Source organism: Cladophialophora immunda, assembly GCF_000835495.1.
Source record: "Cladophialophora immunda strain CBS 83496 unplaced genomic scaffold supercont1.3, whole genome shotgun sequence".
NCBI classification, from domain to species: Eukaryota; Fungi; Ascomycota; class Eurotiomycetes; order Chaetothyriales; family Herpotrichiellaceae; genus Cladophialophora; species Cladophialophora immunda.
The window spans coordinates 396,979-418,423 of record NW_015622543.1 but is presented as its reverse complement, the minus strand read 5'-3'; the positions used below and the strand labels follow the sequence as shown (position 1 = coordinate 418,423).

General features: G+C 40.7%; 4 protein-coding genes across 4 annotated transcripts; 1 reads left to right on the top strand and 3 right to left on the bottom strand.

Annotated features, from left to right (window-relative positions):
* Nucleotides 1–12: 12 nt before the first annotated feature.
* Nucleotides 13–1,975, bottom strand: PV07_04742 (uncharacterized protein; the record flags this gene model as incomplete). Its single annotated transcript, XM_016391584.1, has 2 exons — nucleotides 13–1,844; nucleotides 1,903–1,975. The coding sequence occupies 2 exons, from the start codon at nucleotides 1,973–1,975 to the stop codon at nucleotides 13–15; spliced, it is 1,905 nt and encodes a 634-aa protein (XP_016249103.1).
* Nucleotides 1,976–3,291: 1,316 nt separating this feature from the next.
* Nucleotides 3,292–4,161, bottom strand: PV07_04741 (uncharacterized protein). The gene is made up of 2 exons (XM_016391583.1): nucleotides 3,879–4,161; nucleotides 3,292–3,806 (listed from the first exon to the last, which is right to left on the bottom strand). Exons 1-2 carry the CDS (start codon nucleotides 4,074–4,076, stop codon nucleotides 3,390–3,392), a joined length of 615 nt encoding a protein of 204 aa, XP_016249102.1. The 5' UTR covers nucleotides 4,077–4,161; the 3' UTR covers nucleotides 3,292–3,389.
* Nucleotides 4,162–4,426: 265 nt separating this feature from the next.
* Nucleotides 4,427–5,285, top strand: PV07_04740 (uncharacterized protein). The gene is made up of 4 exons (XM_016391582.1): nucleotides 4,427–4,698; nucleotides 4,774–5,071; nucleotides 5,134–5,187; nucleotides 5,235–5,285. The coding sequence occupies exons 1-3, from the start codon at nucleotides 4,682–4,684 to the stop codon at nucleotides 5,182–5,184; spliced, it is 366 nt and encodes a 121-aa protein (XP_016249101.1). The 5' UTR covers nucleotides 4,427–4,681; the 3' UTR covers nucleotides 5,185–5,187; nucleotides 5,235–5,285.
* A 2,342-nt stretch (nucleotides 5,286–7,627) lies between these two features.
* PV07_04739 (calcium/proton exchanger) lies at nucleotides 7,628–9,112 on the bottom strand (the record flags this gene model as incomplete). Its single annotated transcript, XM_016391581.1, has 2 exons — nucleotides 7,628–8,653; nucleotides 8,738–9,112. 2 exons carry the CDS (start codon nucleotides 9,110–9,112, stop codon nucleotides 7,628–7,630), a joined length of 1,401 nt encoding a protein of 466 aa, XP_016249100.1.
* Between the last annotated feature and the right edge of the window lie 12,333 nt (nucleotides 9,113–21,445).

The window sequence follows — 21,445 nt, the reverse complement described above, 5'->3', positions numbered from 1 at the left end:
ATTAGCCTATATTCAGGGCGTAACCTGGACGACGTGGTGCTTACGTTGGTCTCGCGTCCAGCCTATGCAAGTCCCATGGACCCTTTCCGTCCACTTCCTGAAGGCACTCTTTGACGTTCGAGACCCTGATAGCGATACACTGGGACTACCTGCCCAGTGGACTTCTTTATGTTGATCTTTTCGGAAAAATAAGACGAAATCGGTAGGATTTGCGGACAAAGGTATAAAGAGAAGGCCCGCGATATGTTTGAACGTTGGCTCATAGCTTAAGTCAGTGAAGTCAGTAGTTATACTTTGCGTAGCATAGATATGCTTAAATTTCCTGAGAAATACATATCTGAGGAGCGTGATGGCTTCCTGGTACGACGCTAACCTTCCGATCGTTTTGGCTTCTCCCTTAACTACCAGGAACCCTGAGTCAGCCTGGAATAGCCTCAATAGCTCATCGGAAGAGGCACTGATGAACGCATCCGGGGTCTTGTCCACGTGAAGGGGGTTTTGAAGCTTGCGAGCTTGAACCAATGGGACATCTAGAAGCCTGTCTAGGCAGTTCGAAGCACACTGACTGACCCAGTAACAAAGCGTTCGAATTGGAAAAGGAATCCTGGTCGTGGCGAGGCCATATGAATGACAACAGATCAAGCCCCAAGGCTCACCCTGCTGGCGGAGAGACACCGTCATTGTCGATCGTACTCCCATGTCCTCCAAGTAGTTGATATGAACCGGAGCCATTGTTCTTAGATACGCGTAGGTAAGATCGAGCGGCGTCATAAGGTCGGTAACGGTGCGGCCGAGAAGGCGCACGGGCCTTTGCTGTCGATCGAACAGCATTGGTATACTATTGATCCCATAGTCGTCTCCTGCCTGCTTGAGCATATCAGCTGCGGGGAACTGTAGTCCATTATAGATTTCTCTACCCAAACGAGGGTGGACTCGTTCTGCAACGACCATTGCGTTGAAAGAGTCGTCGAATTGGTACACCATGCAGCGGTCGAACTTTGTTAGCTCCTGCATTACCCCGACGAGAATGTTCAGGAGATCTTGGACAACGATAGCGGCAGAGAACCGTTGTTGGATTTGAGATATTATACTCAGGATCTCGGTAGCTCTCCCTCCTCCGTTGAAGAGGTCATCGATCCCTGATGAAAGGTGAAGAGACCGGAGCGTGGTCCCTTGGATTTCAGCGGCGTCCATGGGATCGTCCTCCTGGTTCTCCAATGGCGATTCAATATCCGAGAGGGGAGTCATCATGGTGATTCGGGGATAGATTAGAGGCTCGAATTCACATATCAGGACCGACTGGTCTATCCCCGCACAATGAATAGCACACCAGCAAGGTATCAAGCCCCCCAGAGGGTCCATAAACGGTATGGGAAACACCTTAGGCTCTGTGGATTTAGGAGCCAGGAGAAACTGACTCCTGATGATCCTTGCCTGGTGTGCAAAGGCTGGGCGCTTCTCCTCTGGAAATATGCTGCAAAAGCTGGCCAGTGCAAAGATGTCCTCTGGAGAGTACCTGCAAAGTGCATGAGAGTTCTCACTGACGGCTAGAGCCTCAAATATGCCGTTGCTTTCTTCCTTCAACGCGACCAACATTCCATATGACTGGATAGTTCCCAAGATACATACCTCCACCTGTTCGTCCTCCGAGGTTTTCGGAAGTTGTATTTCTGGCTGTACGTTCTCCTTTTGAGTCTGCAGATATGGAAACCCGGGGCTTGTTGCCGCGCTTTGACTTTCGGGATAATTCGGTCTTTCCTCAGGTACGGCTGATTGGGAAGGCTTCAAGGTCTCGGTGCTGTCAGACGGGATGAGAGGACTGCTGCTTTTTTCACGGAAGGTTGCTATGGAAGGTGGGTATCAGAGGAAGTAGTTCTAATGAAGATATCGTCGAATACTGACCTTGATGACCTTTATTCTGATTGCGTATACTGTCTTCGAAGACGAAGCATCGAATGGGGAACACACGCTCCATCACTGGCAACACGACTGGAGCTGCTGATTTGTCTGAAGTGTGGAGTGACTATATCTAGAGAAAGGAGATGCTTCAGGTGAATTGGATGAAGTAACCCTTGTTGATGAGTTGTACAGAGTTACGGTGGGACCTTGTAGGCTATTGTCAATCGGCGTATGAGGGAGGCGGTAGTAGGCACCCGGAAATAGAGGAGATTCGGAGTCAAATGACCTCTGTGCTCTGCGATGAGCTAGCCACCGCAGTGCCTATATAGATAGATGAAGATATCTAGCTAGGTGAGCAAGTATTGGAGCCTGATATTCCTGTGTATCCAGGCCCTGGTATAGCTGAGTGCTCCGGGGCCGCCGTGAGGCGGGTGGGGACAGGGCAGAGGGTGCATGGACTGAAATATGTTAGACAAGGTTGCGAACATGACCCTGAGCCCAATAGCATCGCCAAGAGAGGAAGCCAGCAGCAAGTAACAAGGGCAACGAGCGAACGGCAACAGTCTTAGATTCAAGGAACAAGCACCTCTCGGTTGAAGTCAGGGACCCCAAATTTCAGAGGGGAAGTCAAAAGATTGAGATGAAGGGGAGGTGAATTTGACCCGGTAAACTCATCCGCTTCGGCCTCCCCCCCCCTTCCCCCCCCGGAGTTAAGAGTCCGGTCCAAGGCTAGCACTACGCCACCTTTTTTCGCACCTATCAACCGATACGGCGCGCGTTTCAACCCAGCAGAGACTGAAAATCGAGTTCGGTGAGACCCTCTACCAGGGGTCCGTGCCCAAATGGACGGCCGAAAACTTCAAGTCCAGTGAAATCAAGCACCTTATCAAGGCTTGAACCTCGGCCGGCGTCGTCCTTCCTCTTGCAATACGCGCCCAAGAGCTAGACAGCATACTATTCAAGTTGCTGCAGACTGAGATCAAATGGTCGCTTTGTTCCGCCGAAGCAAGCAGGGCGAGGTCGAACGCCGTCTTGGCCGTCTCGAAAAGCAAACCAAGATAGCACAACGGGGAGTCGAGGCGGATTTTGCCCAGTCGAACAGAAGATTCACAGCAGATCGCAATCGTCTACAAGCAACGACTATCTGAGTCATTGTATTGCCTAAGCATTAGCACTATATTGCAGCCAGTCTGCCAGTCTGGAGCCCTCATCAGTCGGAGCTCATTTGCGCAGGGTTTGACACGGCGCGTCATGCCTGGCTGCCTCCCACGGGGCGCGTTATATTCGGGGCACCCTAACCGCATGCAACAATGGCCCGCAGTACTCTCATCTGAAATATATTCGTGGGATCTGAATGCAGCTGCTGCCATTGTCAGGCCTGGACGCTTTGGCCGCGAAAAGGCCTCGATTCTTTTCCTGAGCTTACGCATTTAATGTAGCTATAATCCGTGGTTGCTATAAGCTCCTTTCGAACTGCTCCGGCACTGATCTCACTCATCGTCTCTGCCCTTCCTTCTCTCCGTCCGCGTCAACTCGACTTCCAACATTGTCTTCTCGAAGACTTTGCCCTTTAAGCCGTTGTCGTCTTGGTCGAAATAGAGCGACCATACACCCTTCTCCTCCCTTACAGCCATAAAGCCTTCCCAACCATCCAGGGTAAGTCTTTTATCTATCCTCGTACAATCCCAAGGTCCGACAAGGTGAGGTTCAGATTCTATCCGATTGCCATACTTGAGCTCATATGTGTCTTGATCCATGTATATCCAGTTCAACTGTGGAGGTTCATCGCTGATGGTCGAGACAAGTCCTTCCCCTTTGCGACCCCAGTCCTGGTCAGGAAAGGGAAGGAAATATCCTGCGAAGGTATGTGAGGTTGGACCCTCAGTAGCAGGTGTTGTGATATATAGCTAGGTATGTATTAGTCATGCGGCGTCCTTCACAGGTTCCATCTGCAAGGGCAGGAGAGATAGTCTCCCTACCTTCTGATTCCGCAGAACGACGCTTCCCCCGTTTATCCGGCTCGTAACTGTCGATGAACTGCGGCAAGAGACAACGAGGTTCGACTTCACACCTCTGTGCTGTTCTTTGGCGGATTTCTTTTGGCCTTGTCGGACTGCTTCGGTGGTGCCAATGATTGCAGGACAAGCTGCGATTGCGGTAAGGATACCCAGGACCATGGCATCACAAGAAATTTGGTTGTTGAAGGGAGAAGCTAGGGACGCCGGCTGGTTCCTATCTATTGTGTGAACCCTCAAGGGTATATTCTCCAACGTGATGGCAGCCAACCGGTTGGATGATGGTCGGGCCTCAGCCAAGGGGTGCTCCCTTGTGAGAGTCTAGAACACCTTGATGATCCTGTGCTCCAACACGACGATTCACCATGACGTCACCACATTCTCATTCAGCCCAAGGACGCCAGGGTTATCCTGGCATCACCCCTTAGCCCGAGTTCCCGGGGTCAGCAGGGGACGAGTATTTACTCCCATACTACCCTACCCCCGCAGCCTTTTTGCCAGATATATTTTGAGGAATCTTGCTTCTCACATTTTGTTAGCGCTCTAAATGGATACCGGTGACGAGTCGGACAAGACACGTAGAGGGAGTGAAACGAAGCCCTCGTCATTATGCTGAACGAGTTATTGATTGACACTGTGCTTAAGGAATGCGACTCTCTTGCTTTGTTGGATCTCGAGTCACAAAGCTTTTCCCTTTGACCTACCTTACATCCTTGCTCCCTTGTTGTCTGGTACGTACCCTCAGACGTCAACCCCAATAGTTGAACATGTCACAGACTCAAACGTGAGTGTCGGTTCTAGTCTTCCCTCGTCGAAACACACATTTTCCTTACTATGTATGACTGATGTCTCTCTGCAGAGCCGAAGCCCAAGATTCAGCCGCCTGGGGAGCCAAAGAAGACGCATCAGATGCTGAGCCGTCCCCACTCCCTCAAGGTGGCCGCAAAGCCCCCAAGCTCCAGCAAGCCATGCAAAAAAGGCCGGCAAGTGACACCACCCAGTCTATCGGCGCAGAAGACGATGTTATAGCTCCCCCAGCCAGTAGAGGGAGAAGAATCGTCCCGGTGCATCAATCTCGAATCCAGGATCGACCGGCGAAAGTGGGCGAGAAGGACAGCAGTCTGAAGATCAAGATTGAACTGGATCTGGAAGTTGAGGTAGAAATCTACGCCCGAGTCAAGGGAGATGTTACGATTGGGTTAATGTAACTGTTCTATAGGTTGAGATCTACGCAAGAGTCAAAGGAGACGTGACCATCGGATTATTGTGAGACGTGAGTCAGATTCAACACTTTCGAACCACTTTAGTAACAATATCAAGCACCGCAGAAGCATAAAATTGCCTTGCGTTATCCGAGTTATGTGTATCGGCTAATCCCTTAGTCGTGACTTGACTCAGGTGACATTTTGGGAACAGCGACAATTCTGTAAAGAAGTGGGGAGGTGCCGTTCCGGGAGGAGGTCGAAATCCAATGCATTACAGGGTTTTCTGGGGCATGCCATAGTACTTGCAAATTATTATTTCTCAAAATCAAGATTTCAACTCCAAGAATTGCCGGTTATCCTTACTGTCATCCAACAGAAACGAATCCAATCAGGAAAGTCCCTGGTGGTTAATTGTGGATTCTGGAAATAGACTCTGAGCGGAGATGCCGATGCGTACATGCACACGTGCTAACACTAGAGAAACGGAGACTTGCTCTTGTACATCCCTGGCAGGTTAAAGAGCAGATAAAATCCACAGGCTCTTTTGTAATATATGCGTTAGTACACAAAACTGCCCATACATCAAAGCCAACAATTCTCTGAACACTTCATCCAGGAGCTCCATTAGCACTCCTCGACTAGCTCGGTCCCAGCGCGAACATGGCAGGACTTCTCGGAGGTGGAGGAGAGGGCGGCAGAGGTCTTCTATCAGGGTACAAGATCAATTGTCTATCCTGTGTCTCCAACCCTTGTTGACATATGGTGTAGTGTTACCAATACTCTTAATTCCACAACCAAAGGATTACCTATCGTAAAGCCTCCAGTCAAGGGATTCCAGTGATCTATGCTGACGATCGACCAGGTCGGCGGGATTACAGAACCTCTTCTAGACACTGTTGGCAGTGTGACTGACGGGTTGCCCATTGCAGGTTTCTCCAGCGCAGGCCGTGCGAGCATATGCTGACCAAGACATTAGGTTGGCGCGCCTGGCGGGGGGAAGAAATCTGCCCAAGCGCAGCAGCCTCAAGCCACCGCTCAAGGTCAGGACCTAGAAGCCGCCGCACTGGAGAAGAAGAAGAAATTACACGAGATGAAGAAGCGACAACTGGCACTCGAGATGGAAGAAATGGAAATGGATGGCAAGTAAGGAGCCCGAGAGGAAGGACTGAGATAAACTAGTTAATCAAAATCCAAACCAAAGATCTTCAATCCTCTGCGAATAATGAGGCTAAATGATATCTTCAAGGCCTATCAAACTCAGTTACAGTGGCAGAGTAGTCAGCAACCTGAATCCGAAGACATTGTATCAACTTCGACCTCAACCTCATGTTGTTATTGTTACGAGTCGCTTCCACGCTAGGTGTCACAACACGTAGGGGATCTTGGCAAGTGGGAAATAGGGAAAGGTTATATCAATGAGAGCATGAGTACAGAGCGAGTCTCTTTCTTTCCCTAATCCTCGTATCTGCCTGCCAACCGGTAGCCGTTATATCGATCTGCGTTATATCGGATAGTTTTCCGGAAAATCCACATGCAAACCGAGCCTTTTCCATAATTTTCGGCTCTATTGAGATCTGCTATGAGAACCATGACGAGGTGTACGATAAACGGATGACTTAAGAACAAGCACTCAGAAATCTTAGGAACATGGCCCCTCGCACACTTCCGAGCCGCCTAGTCTCAACAATCCATGATCTTGCTTTGCAATTTTGTGTGCGGGACGGGTTATGTTCTTAGTTTCAATACCATAATTGGCATAAGCAAAAGGGTAATACTAATGTTCAAAGTCTTGAACTGGTGACATTGCGTATGCATTCGAAGCTCTTGCTGCTTCAATGAGAAATTGCACGCTTCATTTGATCAGCTTAACAGCCATATACCGAAGCCGATTGTGCCATTGGAAGCTCCTTGATTTGGACAGGCTTGAGAAATATAGCAAAGAAACAAGAAATCTTTAGGAGAATTGCTCTGCCTACACCACGAATATGACGAGAGACAGCAAGATTTATGGCTGCGATAAAGAAGTTGCTATACGCTTGTGGCTGGATCTTAAGGATTGTGCAAAAGAAAGGACCAGAGCCAGATGGCTGACTGTTAGACACAGTCCTCTTGACACTATCTATTCTCTGCGGACTCACTTGTCCTGAGAATCTGCGAACCAATCTTCCCCTACTTTAACATGTTTGAACAAGATCAGAGAGAATTGACCGTTGGGTGAAGGCATAGTTCGGGACAAGAATTCGAAAGCCTTGGCTACGACTCTTCCACAGAAGTCGCTTTGCATCATCGTACATTCCTTGAATACCCACCAGAACGTTCTGTTCAAGGATGAGACACAATACATACCGCACATTCGTCAGACTGGACCTTGCCGATCTGTCTCTCGGTAGTGGGACGGCTGAACTTTGACTTCACGGACCAGAGTTCAGAGAGTGCACGATGAACTCGTTTGCAGCCGTAATGGCCACTCCAAGACCCCGAAGTGCTCACGAAGCACGAAATGCTTCTTTACTGATGCAAGATCGAACGAAGACCATGCATGTGACGGCCGACCGCAACAGCAATAGCTAAGTCCATCTTGTCTTTGACTGTCACAGTGACCACGGTAGCGTGTTCAGCAGCATTACCCACGATGGGCATTAGAATAAGACCAATAAAGTTCTTAAAGATTGCACCGCCGCATATGATGGCGTTAATCGAGTTGACTAGATATTCAGCGTTCAAGGCAATTAAGACAGTGGAGATGACCAATGTCAAAGCAGCCACTAAAACTGATAGTTGTGGCTCTTCACGCTCCTCGCCTTCTGCTTCTGCGACCACCCGCTCTCTTTCTTCAGGTGATCTGCGTCGCATTCTCTCAGGAAGGACGGCGTTCTTGAATTTGGCACCCACAGCTCGTTTCTTGTTCTTTTCACCCGGCGTATTGTATATTTCGGCGTGACTCTTTAGCTGGCAAAAGAGGTAGCAAGCGTACACAATGAGCAAGAGAACAACAGTGCCTCTGCTAACGGCTGCCACGCAGGGTTTGAGATTTTCCGTGGTTGCCATTTGTTTTCCTGTAGTGCCGTTCGATGTTCTCGCCCATTTTTCAAAGGCTGTGGGGATGATTAGGCTGCTCACGGCTAGGAATAACAGGCTGGACGCAGTCTGCGCGACCGTCAAGTTGAATGCCTGTTCGATACGGTTGAAGTCACCAAAGAAGAAACACATTCCCATAACCAAAAGCAGGTTGGAAAGCATACTGCCAATGAGAGAAGTTTGGACTATCAAGACCTGGTCCTTAGCCAGAGCAATGATCGATACAACCAACTCAACGGCATTACCGAAAGATGCATTGAGCAAGCCACTAAATACTTCGCCAACACGAAGCGCAATTTCTTCAGTGACGTAACTCAGTACCGCTGCCAAAGGAATGATCGCGATGAAATTGATGACGAAGACTGCGACTGGATTGACGTGTGCGTAGGAGACAGCGATCCCCACCGGCGAGCAGATTAGGAGGACGTTGATCCACGAATTGAGAATTGCATGGGTCTGACTTCAGACAGTAAGATTCTTCTTGTCCTTGCCATTTTTGTCGCTTTCATCTTCTGATTTGGCTGATTTTCTGCCGAAGACTTTCTTCAAACCATGCCTCTCTTCCTTGGTGATTGCCGTGCGATTCCACACAGGGTGGCCTTCGGACTGCCTGGTATTTTCGTCGATGTAGGTATCGGAGCTTGTGCCAGTCTGTTCGGGGCTGCCCTCCTTCTTGGTATCTTTCAATTCGTTGTCAGGGCTTTGAGCACTAGGAAACCCAATGTCATCATCACCAGGAGGGTATGGTCTTGTTAGGTATGTAACATCGGCTTCTGCTTTGATATGCCGCCGCTGGGATCTCTCTCTTCCGACAACAAGAATTGAGAGTCTGTAGTCATTTGGATCATCTGTAAGGGCAGTCTTTAGAGGCGAACTAGTTTCGATATCGTCATTGGGACGCCTGACGGGGGCCATGTCTGATGCCTCGCCGTTTTCCATCTCGCATTGAGTTTGCTCGTGAATGCGGTCTCTATTTCGCAAAAGGATTTCTGACCTTGAAATTAGAGACATCGCCTGGATCATCATACCACGCAGCATATTTTGCCTCGCGGCGGTATTTGTCTGTCGATTCGTGTTAATGGAGCGACAATTGTAGAGATGATATACATACGCATAATGAATGGAATACGTCCTCTTCAATCGTAGATTAGCAAGGCACATTCGACGGAGTCTGAATCAATATCTTTGGGTGGTAGAACTCAGAAGTCGAGTGTGACCGCGATAGAGGCCAGGTATGCAATGGTTGGGACGATATGAATGGCGTAGAATGTGCTGGGTTTTTGATGTCAAAAGGCAGGTGGGTGCACAGCCCGCACAACCGGGTCACACCAGTAGATTCAATCAGGGAATCAAGGCAATCACGTATATGGAAGGGCAATTGACCCAGTAGGCATAAATCTGGGTCAAGCGGGGAGCCCAAGCGTTTGCTGCAAATACTCGGCATCAGTTTCTGAGCATTTTGTTCCAAGGTTGCCCAAGCAAAGTTGCCTAATTTGACTTCCAATACAATGGCACAGTTGATCGTAGCCTAACAAGGCTTGGGTTGGCTTTGAGAACAACACTGTGCTCATCTCTTAGCAAAATAGAGAAGCCTAGACCGTTGATAAATGGACCCCGTCGGTTCTGCTACGCTCACCATCCGTCGCCCGTGTGGAAGGACTGGGGGTCTAGACTGGTCTCATGAGCTAAGCCAGGGGTGGTCAAGAGTCACAAATCAAGGCATGGTTTACTATTGGATGACCATTTCCAGGCTCCAGCTATTGTTGTAAAGCGTCCTAACTTTTGCTTTTCAGCGTCACCATCTGGACACAAAATTCAGCACGGTAACGGGTCTGGTGCTAGTGGGAGACCAATCTATCATTCCACAAAGTACCTTCGAACGTCTACCGAAATGTAAAATTTCACATGCTTGATCACTTGATACAAGAAACAGACTCATCAGCTAGACTCAACAAACTCGATTCTGTTATTGGAGGAATCTATATTCGGCGCTAGATATCGGGTTCGTCTGGGATTAGGCGCCAGGGAAAGTGGCGATGGCGTCCCAAATTCGAGACCAATGGCATGTCCCAGGGCTTTCAAAGTTTTCGACTTCTTTTGGTCAAACTTCTTGCTGTCTACGCTAGAATTAGGACCAAGAAATCAGCCTCGATTTCCCTAACCACTTGACTCCTCTTGAAGATAGATGCAACTAAAAGAATAAGGTAACAATATATAATACAGTAGCAATGCCAGGAGGGAGAGTACATTGATATTGCTAACAGTGTATCTTAGATTTGGCCATAATAGATCCGACCGCGGAAATCTTAAGTTCAATGAACCATAGGAAGGAACATGAAGACTCAAGCGAGGTTAAGGAAGCACTACGTCGAAACTTAAAGCCTTCACTGATGGATATCTCAACAGCCTCTTACCGAACATGAAAAATAGATTCTCGCACGTTATGGGAGTTTACCCAAGCAAAGCATGCTCCTACGCTCTCAAGTCAAAGTCAGGCTCTACCCTTGGTCTTCACATAGATATATTAAAGTTAACATCTACAGGAACGCAAATTCTTCAACTCTGGAGATTTTGATATTTCCAAAGTTACCAAAAACACTGTGACTGGCAACCCCCAAACGGGAAAGCAACATCCTATGTCCAGCAAAGTTCCTCAGCTCTCCGCGCCCGTACCCTGTGATAGCAACGTGGAATCGGATGCGAATGCTTCCGTAACAATGCAAATAAACGGTGATTTAAGAGGGTCAATCCACTTAGAAAGTCAACAGCAGAGCAGCCGGGGAAAACTGGAAAGTTCAAAAGGTTTCCAGCTCAGAGTACAATCAAGGGAGCGATTCGACAGCATTGCATTGAGCTGGCTGAACGAAAGGGTTCTACGTATCGCTGTTCTTCATGATTGCAGATACCCGACTGTATAAAACATGCTCCGGTGGTCGGCAAATGAAAGTTATACTGGTATTTTGATGTTATCCACAGGTCCTCTACTTCTGTGACCTCAAGCATGCGGGAAGAGTTGGCGATATGCATTAGGACAATGGGGTATCTTATGTGCGTTGGCTGTTAAGGGTTGTCCGCATGCATGTGCGCATCGGGCTGTGTGAGAGAATGATAGCTACGGCGTTCCCCAGCAGGTCCAGTTCTTGAGAGAGTAACCAGCCTCAATACCGCATTTTTTTAGTAGAGGAGGCTTTCGACACTTTCCAAGGGAGCAAGTCCCGTGAATGGGAAAGATGGCTAAATCCTTGTCAAACTGTGATCATATTCGAAGCAGCCTAGGCTGAGGACAGTGACCATAGCGTTTTCTGAACCAAGCATCAGTAACGATCTATGCATCACACTATGTAACCACCAACGCGGCTTGAGAGTCACTTTCCACCCAATCGCAATGCAAAGGCTAATAGGAGGATCATCTTCGTAAGTTTTATTTTGATCCCATTCCGACAACTGAAGTAGAGTCAGTTTCTCCGCTCGAGATCGACGTTGGAAACAGGGGGTGGATTGCTCTTAGCGCTTAATGCTACTTGGTGCAGCATACGGCCTTTCTGGTGATGGAAAGAATGTTCGGAGGAGCGCGAGTTGCGACGGCCCTATGCCCGAGTACTGTCCGCTGATAAGAGGCAGGTAGAATTTCTTCCCCAACATTAGAGCTATTCGCCCTAGCTCGATATAACTTTAATAACGACATAATCGATAGTGGTAGTCTTTATGGATATATGTTACGAGCTGCTATCCGACACGTGAGGCGTCCACAGGCAAACCCAAGATGGTTTACTTGGTGATATAGTAGCGGGGCGATGTAGCTAAGACTGGAAACCAAGCGTATAGTATGCAGACCTATACGTATAGTAGATATCGATAACTATCTAATTATAACGTTTTCTTATTAACTACGAAGGTGAGCTATCTAGGGTGGAACGTATCTCTATATACCTAGAAGTATATATATTATATATACTATTATATAGTAATATATTAATATATATAGTATATCTAGGAGCCTAAGCTCTACTTCTTTCTACTATATTACTAAGCTAGTCTTATCATAACATGTTATCTAGCGAACCTTCCCCCCGAACCCCTCCTTTAGCTATTTATATAGTTAGGTTCGTAATACTTCCCCCTCTTTAGCTTATTTATTATCCTTAACGTACTTAAGTAAGTATTCCCGTTTCCTATTCTAACCCTCTCTTCTATTTATTATAGCTAATTATATCTAAAGTCCCGAAACCTCCGCGATCCTAATGATACCGTAACCTAGGCGACATAATCATAAAACTCGGTTCTTATGCCCCTAATTCTTATCCTAAGTACGTTAAGTCTTATACTATCTATATTATTTATCGTAGTTATTCGAAGTGCGGCCCTTATACTAAGAAAAATATAACCTACTATAGTTACTTCTCTAAAGCGGAGTTTGACCGCTTAAAGGCTAAAAAGTAAGAGTTAATCTAGTAAGACTAAGAGGCTTAATAATTAATAGTAGATTTAGCTAAAAAGTTATTAGAGACTTAGTAACGTATAGTTAACGTTAATAAAAGAGTAGATATCTTAACTAAACGTTAAGAAGATATAGCGGACCGTAAGGTAGCGGCATTAGGTCTTTTAGAGGATAATAACTATGAGGGTTTGGAAAGAGTTCTACAACTAGCTAGCTAACCTAGTAATAAGGAGGATAAATCTAAGGAGAGAGAAGGAAGGAATAGCTGTCCTTCCTTTCTCCTTATATCCTTTAACGCGCCGTAAGGAGGTAACTATTATCCTCACCTCCTTACTCCTTTCCTTACGTACTTATTCTAGCTCCTTACCTTCCCTTACGTACTTATTCTAACTCCTTACCTTCCCTTACGTATAATATCTTAGCTATTAGGACTTTATATCCCTTATACTATATACGTCTTAACTAATTAGGAGGTAGTATTTCGCCTATATATTATATAGGTAAATCTTGACTAATTAGGAGGTAGTATTTCCTAGCGTTAGTCTTAGCGCTAGTTCGCTAGAACTAAGCCTTCTCCTAGGTTTAATCTATTATATTTACCCCCTCCTCCTTCTATACTTACTTAGGAAGCCTTATACGTATCTAGCGTAGCGGAGTCTTATAGCGCGTCAGTTAGTTCCTATATTAGTTCGGCATATCTAGTCTATTTCACTAGGTATTACTTCTAGGATCCTCTTCCTCTTCGTACGACTCTATCTTCTAGGATCGCCTCTATCTCATATTCTTTATCGTCTCTAACTATTACCGGTATAGGTTAGTTATCATCCGTTCTCTATAAGTTAAGAGGGTCTATTAAGGTCGTATAAAGGAGGTCTAAATGGAAAACATTATAAATATCTAGTAGGGTATTTAGGTAATAACTATAAGATCTCACTATCTCCGTAACGGTATACTTTATATTCTTCTAGTCTAGTTTCTTACTAATACGCATCGTTCGTATATTTCTTAAGTTAAGCTATACCTTATCGCTAACTTAGAATTACGGTGCCTATTATCGCGTTTAATTTATTCTCTCCTCCTACTCCTACTACGTAATAGCTATTAAAGACTATATCTATTCTCTCGCCTCTTAGAGTCACTATATAATAAAGTCTACTTATTATATAGATTCTTAAGAAGTCTCTATTATATAGGGGGGTTCTTATATTTAAAGTAGCTTAACGTAATACCTATATAGTAGGAAGAATAGGCTTACTCCTATAGAGTATATATTACGATTATTAATTACTAGTTTCGCTATAGATAGGAGTTCTACCTAGTTATCCTATTTTTCATTTATAAACATATAAAGGTACGTTTCGATCGTTTAGTTTATTCACTTAGTAGATCTATCTATCTCTAGGTGATAAGCTATAGATAGTCGCTATATAATATCTAAGAGTTAATAGATCCTTTTCTATAATATACTTACGAATTAGGGGCCGTAATCTAATATAATTACTAATAGTAATCTATATTATTAATAGAATATCTATAGGAAGACTTCTACTATATCTTTTAACTTAATTATACGTAACGGTTTAAGTAAGACTCCTTTCTCTAGTTAATCTATAATAACTATTAGGTTCGTATAGCTCTAACTTTCTAGAAGTTCCGTAATAAAATCGACTAATACTTTCTTCTATAGTTAATTAGGGATTAGGAGAGGCTTTAGGAATCCCTATTTCCGTTCCTTCTAGGCCTTTATCTATCTATAGATATTATAGTTCCGTATAAACCTTTAAATATCTTATAGTATATTTAGCTAGAAGAACTACCTTACTATTAAGGCTACTGTCCCTTCTTAACCTAAGTAACTAATAATCTTTAAGTTATATACCTATTAAATAATTACCGTATAGAGAGTCTCTAATTCTAGTACCTAGCGTTATCCCTAAAATAGTAGTTACCCTTCCTTATTAAGAGTATATTCTATAATTAATACTTTTAGATCTAGACTAGAGAGGAACGTATAGACTCCTCTTTATATAGACTTAATAGCCTCTTAATATATCTAGTCGTTCTATTAAGTTAATCTCTATTATTCTTTAATTAACGGTCCTTCTATCAATATTATATTTACTTATAGCGCCTTAGATCCTATTCTATCTAGTATCTCCGACTTAATAAGGCGCGCTATATAATACTGAAGTCTTTTATTCTCTTAGTCTTAAGATATATCCTACTCCCTCTAGAAGAGGGCGTCCACTTAAATATTTTACCTTCTAGAGACATATAAAATCGTAAAGTTATACCTTAATAGGATAAGAGATTAATATATTTATCTCTTAGTGAGTTTTTATATAGATATAAAGTATTTAAGGTTCTTATAGTTAGACTAAATCTTAAATTTCTTAACGCTCCGTAGTTTAGTATCCTATTCCTCTAGGTATTATATAATAGTAAGTATTTCCTTATTATAGATCTTATAGTTATATTTAACTAAGTAATTCTTCTTTAAGAAGAAGATATAGGAGTATATAACTCCCTTATTATTAACTTAGAAGAGCGTCCCCCTAATATACTATTTTAATACGTCGACTTCTATAATAGTCTCTCTCTTATAGTTAAATAGGATTAATATTAGAGTTATCGTAAATATCCTTTTTAGTTATATAAAGGCTTAGTCTATCTCCGTTATCTATTAAAACGTCGTATTCCTCTATATAAGAGTTATAATAGAAAGTATAATCTCAGAGAAGTCTTATATAAACTTCCTATAGAAGTTCGTAAATCTAATAAAGCTTTATACTCCCTTTATTAATTTAGGGACTTTCTAGTTAAGGATCGCCTTTATCTTCTCTAGATCTATTTATATACCTTTCTTTACTTCGATAATAAACTCTAGGTATTTCGTTAACTTAACCTTAAATTCGCACTTATCAATATTAATCTATAGTCCTACCTTATATAGGCGTTTAAGGACCTTCTAAATATAACTCTAGTACTCTTCTAATAATCTATATAAATAGATTAGGATATCGTTAATATAGACTAAGTAGAAGACGTTAAGGTAGTTACGTAAGGTCTAATTAATGTATTTCTAGAATATACTAGGCGTATTCGCTAATCTAAAAGGGATAATAAGCTATTCGTATAGTCTATATCTCGTATAGAACGCTATCTTCTATTTATCTCCTTCTATAATGTGAATCTAGTAGAATACTATAATAACGTTAAGCTTTATATACTATTTAGCTTATCTAATATTCTATAGTATTTTATTATAATGGGAAAGGTTTAGAGAGGACCTGAGATGCAAGGTGAGCGAGTAAGGTGATTAGTCAACTTTTAGCTATACATTATATAGGTAAACGTTACCACTCTCTAATTAGTTAGTTTAAGGGTACTACTTTAGCTTAGTAGTCTTTTCTTTTATTATTCGCCTAGGTAGATAGAGAAATAATAAGATAATCAATTAACTACTTGATAAGATGTAAACGCGCCTATTACCTACTACCGTACGAGTTAGCGCCTATAGCTAGAAGCCTCGCCCTAGTTCATTAGTACCTCCGATAAGAACTCAATACTTAATAGGAAAAATACTTACGTATAGGTGTCTCTTTACGAGCGGTAGGAGAAGATTAAAACTAAAGAAGAAGAAACGATAATATAACTATAATAAACGACTATACTAACGGAACTAAAGAATTACTTACTTACCTACCTACCTAACTAAATCTAGAGAACGCTAGCTATATATATAGAACTACTATATAGGGTATACCTTAGGGATTACTAACTAAGTAAGTCTATCTCGCTATATAGGATAGGTTACGTTAGCTATTTATAGAGACCGCTACTTAGGGTGCCCTTTAGAACTACTAACTATATATATTTACTACTACTATATAAGATAGAAAACTAATAACTTTATAACTATTTAGATTATATAGAAGAACTAAGGAAGAGATATATCCCTCGAGAGATAGGGAAAGCATTTGACCCTAAAAACCCCTAGCTAAGGAGCTTAGGGGAAGCTAATAAAACGTAGAACTATTTAAGGAATAGCGATAATAGATAGGAAGGCTAAGCTCGCGGAGGTAGGTAAAGTTAGAGCGCTATTACCGGGAAGTAGAGCTATAATATCAATGGAAATTACTAGTAGAGATAAGGAATAAGAAGGGTAAGGGACTTAACGAAGAAGAGGAGAGAAGTTACGAAGATATAACTAATAAAACCGATAAAAACACTAAAAAACGTATATAAAAACATAAAAATAACGAAATATTATCTACGGGAGGCTCGAATAGTAAAGGAAAGCTAGGATTACTAATAATGTTAAGCGTTAGCTTATAAGATCTATTAACGCTAAATTCTATAGTATAGCTACTATATATCCCTCCTTTTATAATGTTAATAAGATAAATACCCTAGAGTTTAGATAGAAGTAATAATCTTCTATATTTTAATAGAAAGAACGTAACTTCTTTCTTTAAGAAGTTTAAAGAGCTATATAAATATAACTAAGTGATAGTAAGCGGAGAATATATCCATAGGTCTATTCGCTTTATATTAAAGGTAAAGAAGGAGTATTATAAAGAGCTCACTAAGTTTAATATAATAGATTAGGAGAAGTTTAAAGAGAAGGTCTTAGATAAATATAAAGACTAGGATAAAACGTAGCGAATATTAAGTATTTAATACCTTTAGGTACTTACGAAGTACTAGCGAGAAAAGTCCTAGAGTCTGGAACTATATCTCCGTTAATTCCGTAAGGCTATAACTCACTTAATTCGGACCGAAGCTAAGATAAATTATACGTATTATTAGCTCCTTCTATCTAGATTACTAAAGGTCTATATAGATAAGATTCAGAAGAAATAAAACTTAATAGATTGAAAACTAGAGAATTCGAACTTCTAGAAATACTAGAAATAAGTAAAGGAGCTATAGGATACTAATAATAAGACGAAGAAATTTATATAAGAGGTACTTAATGAGGAATTCTAAGAGCTAGTATATAAGAGGGAGACTTAACCTTTAACCGCTTAAAAGGAAGACCCTAGGGAGTAACGCCGCTAGGATAACTATGCGGATATAATAAAGATAGATAGGAATACTTTATTATCTTTAGTAAATTAACTACCTATCTTAAAAAATAGTGACTAATCAGTAGAAGAATTAACTTATCTAATAGGAGCGTTAATACTATTAGTCTAGGTATAAGACGCTATTACTCTAGAATTCATAAGTTAGCTAATCGAAGTACTGAAAGAGATACCTTAAGAAGTAATCTAGTCCTTACGTAGTTAGTTAGCTTAAGATCGTTTAGTTTAGTTCGGAGAGAAACCATAGTATTATGATAGGTAGTTAAGTAGGCGAAGCTTAAACTTAAGTAACTCTAGAGCTAACTACTTCCTTTATAGGTAGCTAAGATATATATTACGAGAAGACTCTTAGTAAGTACATTAGAAAGCTACTAGAGCGTTACACCTTAATCTTAACTATAAAATCGCCCTTAGGAAGTTTAGAGACTAAGACTATCCTTCGCCTACTCTATCGATCCCTATTAAAGAGATAAAGGTTAAAAGGCTAGAATAGATTATAAGGGAAATTAATCTAAATTCCGGTATCGCGTCTAGATAGCCGTATAGTACGAGAGACACTAACCTAGCACCGCTAGGTATAAGGATAAACGTTATCCGCGTAGTCAGATCAAAACCTAATTATACTATCCTAGATAACTCTAAGGATGATTCCTAAGCCCTAAATATAGTAGACTTAAAGGGGATTTATATTAATTAGCCTTAGAGCGAAGCCTATATTAATACCCTAGGAAAGTACCTAGTCCCTTAATAAGGTAGATATATATAGGTAAAATACTCTTAGATTAGAGCTTATGAACTACTTATAGAGAGACTAAGATAATATATAACGTAGAGAGCGAGACTAACTAGGGAGATTATATATGATGGGATTATAGATAATTCGCTAGGACTAATTAACTTAACTAATTAGAGACTAGGAATTTCCCTATATAATATATAGGATAACTAATTACGTAACCTACTCTCTTAGGATACCGTAATAGAAGATCTATTAGAGCCTTCCTAGCCTTACTAGGTATTATTACGCCCTTAGGCTATAAAAGAGGTTATGTATAGATCGCCTAGACCTAGACCTCTCTAAAAGGCTTTATTATAAGATCTAAATGGCGTTAGTAGAATTATAAACTACCTACTAAACTAAGAAGTCTCTATTTAAATAGGGGATTTATTATTAATAAAGGAAGTTCGAGACGAGTAGTTCTCTTATAAACATTAGTATTATAATGAAAATAAGTAGGAGCTAATCTATTAAGGTTATACCTTAAGAGGTATTAGCGTACGGCCTACATGTTACGAGCTACTATATGACACGTGAGGTATCCATAGGTAAACCCGCGGTAGTTTACTTAGTGATATAGTAGGGAGGGACGTTATAGCTAAGACTAGAAACTAAGTGTATAGTATATAGACCTATATATATAGTAGATGATTATAAGGAACTTAATTCTATATAACTATTATTAACTATAAGGAGAACTATATAGCTAAGTGCGGCTATATACTACTTAGGATATATATTTAATATATTACTCTATTAGACATATTAAATATATTAATATATTTCTAAGCCTATCTAGGTATATTACTCTATTACTCCGCTAGATTATACTAATATATTTACTAAGGTATTAGCGTCTAATATATTCTCCTTAGTCAACCTTCCTCCTTATCTTTCCCCTTAGTCTCCTATATAGTTAGTTTATAATACCTCCCCCTCCTTTAATATATACGTTACCCTTAACGTACTTAAGGTAAGCGTATCCCTTCCCTTCTACCTTTTACTTCTACCTTATAGCTAATTATACTAAAGGTTTTAAAACCCCCTTAATCCTAATAATACCGTAACTTAAGTAACGCTATTATAAAGCTTAGCTCTCGCGCTCCTAATCCCTACTTAGAGTATACTAAATCACACTCTATCTATATTATTCGTCGTAATTATTTAAAGTATAGTCCCTATACTAAAAAGAATATAACCTATTATAGTTACTTTTCTAAGGCCGAGTTTGATCGACTCGAAAATAAGAAGTAGGAGTTAATTTAGTAAGGCTAGGAGGCCTAAAATTTAATATTAGTCTTAGCTAAGTAATTATTAGAAACTTAGTAGCGTATTACTAATATAAATAAAAGAGTAGATATCCTAATAAAGCATTAGGAGGATATAGCGGATTATAAGGCGGTAGCTCTAGGTTTACTTAATAATAGTAATAATATAGATATAGTGGTAATAGACGTAGATCCCTTTATCTAGGATAATCTAGCTTTTAACGCGGTTATTTTTTCTAATCTATCTCTCTCTTTTCCTAAGTTTAGGGATACGGAATAGCTCTCTAAGTTATCTAGTTAATAATTCTTTAGTATTATTATTCTTTATCCCGATCTCTAGGCTTAATTTTAGATAATCTAATATAGTACTAGTAATATTTAATAATAAGTACCTTAGGTACGTTTTCCCTTAGTTCCTAGGTATTAGGTTCTATTATTAACTAATATACTAGATATTACGTTAGTATTAGGAACCCTTAATAAACTAATATCTTTTCTAGCTTTATTTCTTACATCCTATAGAGTCCTATATTAGTTATTCCTCGCCGACGTTTAGTATTAGTCTTATTTTCTAGTTTTAGTTCTTTCGGAATAATAGGTCGTATACTTATCCTTTAATAGTATTCCTTCTTCACTCTAGATAGTAAGTTATCGCTATATTCCTAAGTATTCTCTAAATTATTATATCCTAACTACTTAACTAGGTATATATTAACGTACTTAATAGCTTCTAATCTAGGGCTAAAGTTAACTAATCTCTTAATCTTATACTTTAGTTCTCCTATTTCCTTATCGATCTCTACTAGTCCTAGTTTTACGTTTAGATCCCTATATAGTTCTAGTAGGGATTTATAGAATACTAGGTATATTTCTAGTATCTTTAGGAGATCTAGTTTATATATAACTAATCCTAGTTTCTTTTTAATACGATATAGTCTGATTTTAGTATAATCTAGTTTATCGTTTAGTCGTTTTATTTTAATGTTTTTTCTTCTTATATAGACTATCCCTTCCTCTTTAAGGTCTAGTCCCTTAGATCTTTTTTTATTTTCTCTTTCTACTATTTTTTCTGATATTTTTTATAATTCCTTTTACATTATATTATATAGTTCTTTTATCTTATTAACCTTAATCCTTACTTCTTCTAATATTAGTTTCTTAAATTTTAGTATTTTAAATACGTTTAGATAGTATCTATAAGTTACGTAGAATAGTGATATTCCTATTATAGTAGTACTATTATTAAATACTATTTATACTATTAGTAGTAGTTATACCTAATTATCTTACTAATAGTTAACGTAGCATCGTAAATATTATTCTAGTATTTAGTTTATTCTTTCCGTTTAACTATCTATCTATAGATAGTATACTATTAATAACTTTATATCTATCCCTAAGAGATCTATTAAGGATTACTAAAACTATAATATAAATAGTTTATCTCTATCTAAGATTATCTCATTTAGTATCCCGTATTATAATATAACTATTCTTACGAATAAGTAGGCTAAATCTCTTACTATCGCCTTTTTAGTGAATAATAGTATATATATATACTTCGTTAGTCTTTCGATAACTACTATAATATTATTATACTCTTTACTCGTAAGGAGTTCTTAAGATATTAATAGTTTTATAATAAAGTTAATTATAATAGAGTCCTATAGTCTA

Excerpts from the sequence above, each read along its gene's own strand:
- PV07_04741 (XM_016391583.1), bottom strand. The coding sequence starts at position 4,076 with ATGGTCCTGGGTATCCTTACCGCAATCGCAGCTTGTCCTGCAATCATT. Across the intron at positions 3,807-3,878 it reads TCGTTCTGCGGAATCAGAAG|CTATATATCACAACACCTGC; the intron begins GTAGGGAGACTA and ends ATACATACCTAG.
- PV07_04740 (XM_016391582.1), top strand. Across the intron at positions 5,072-5,133 it reads AACTGGATCTGGAAGTTGAG|GTTGAGATCTACGCAAGAGT; the intron begins GTAGAAATCTAC and ends ACTGTTCTATAG.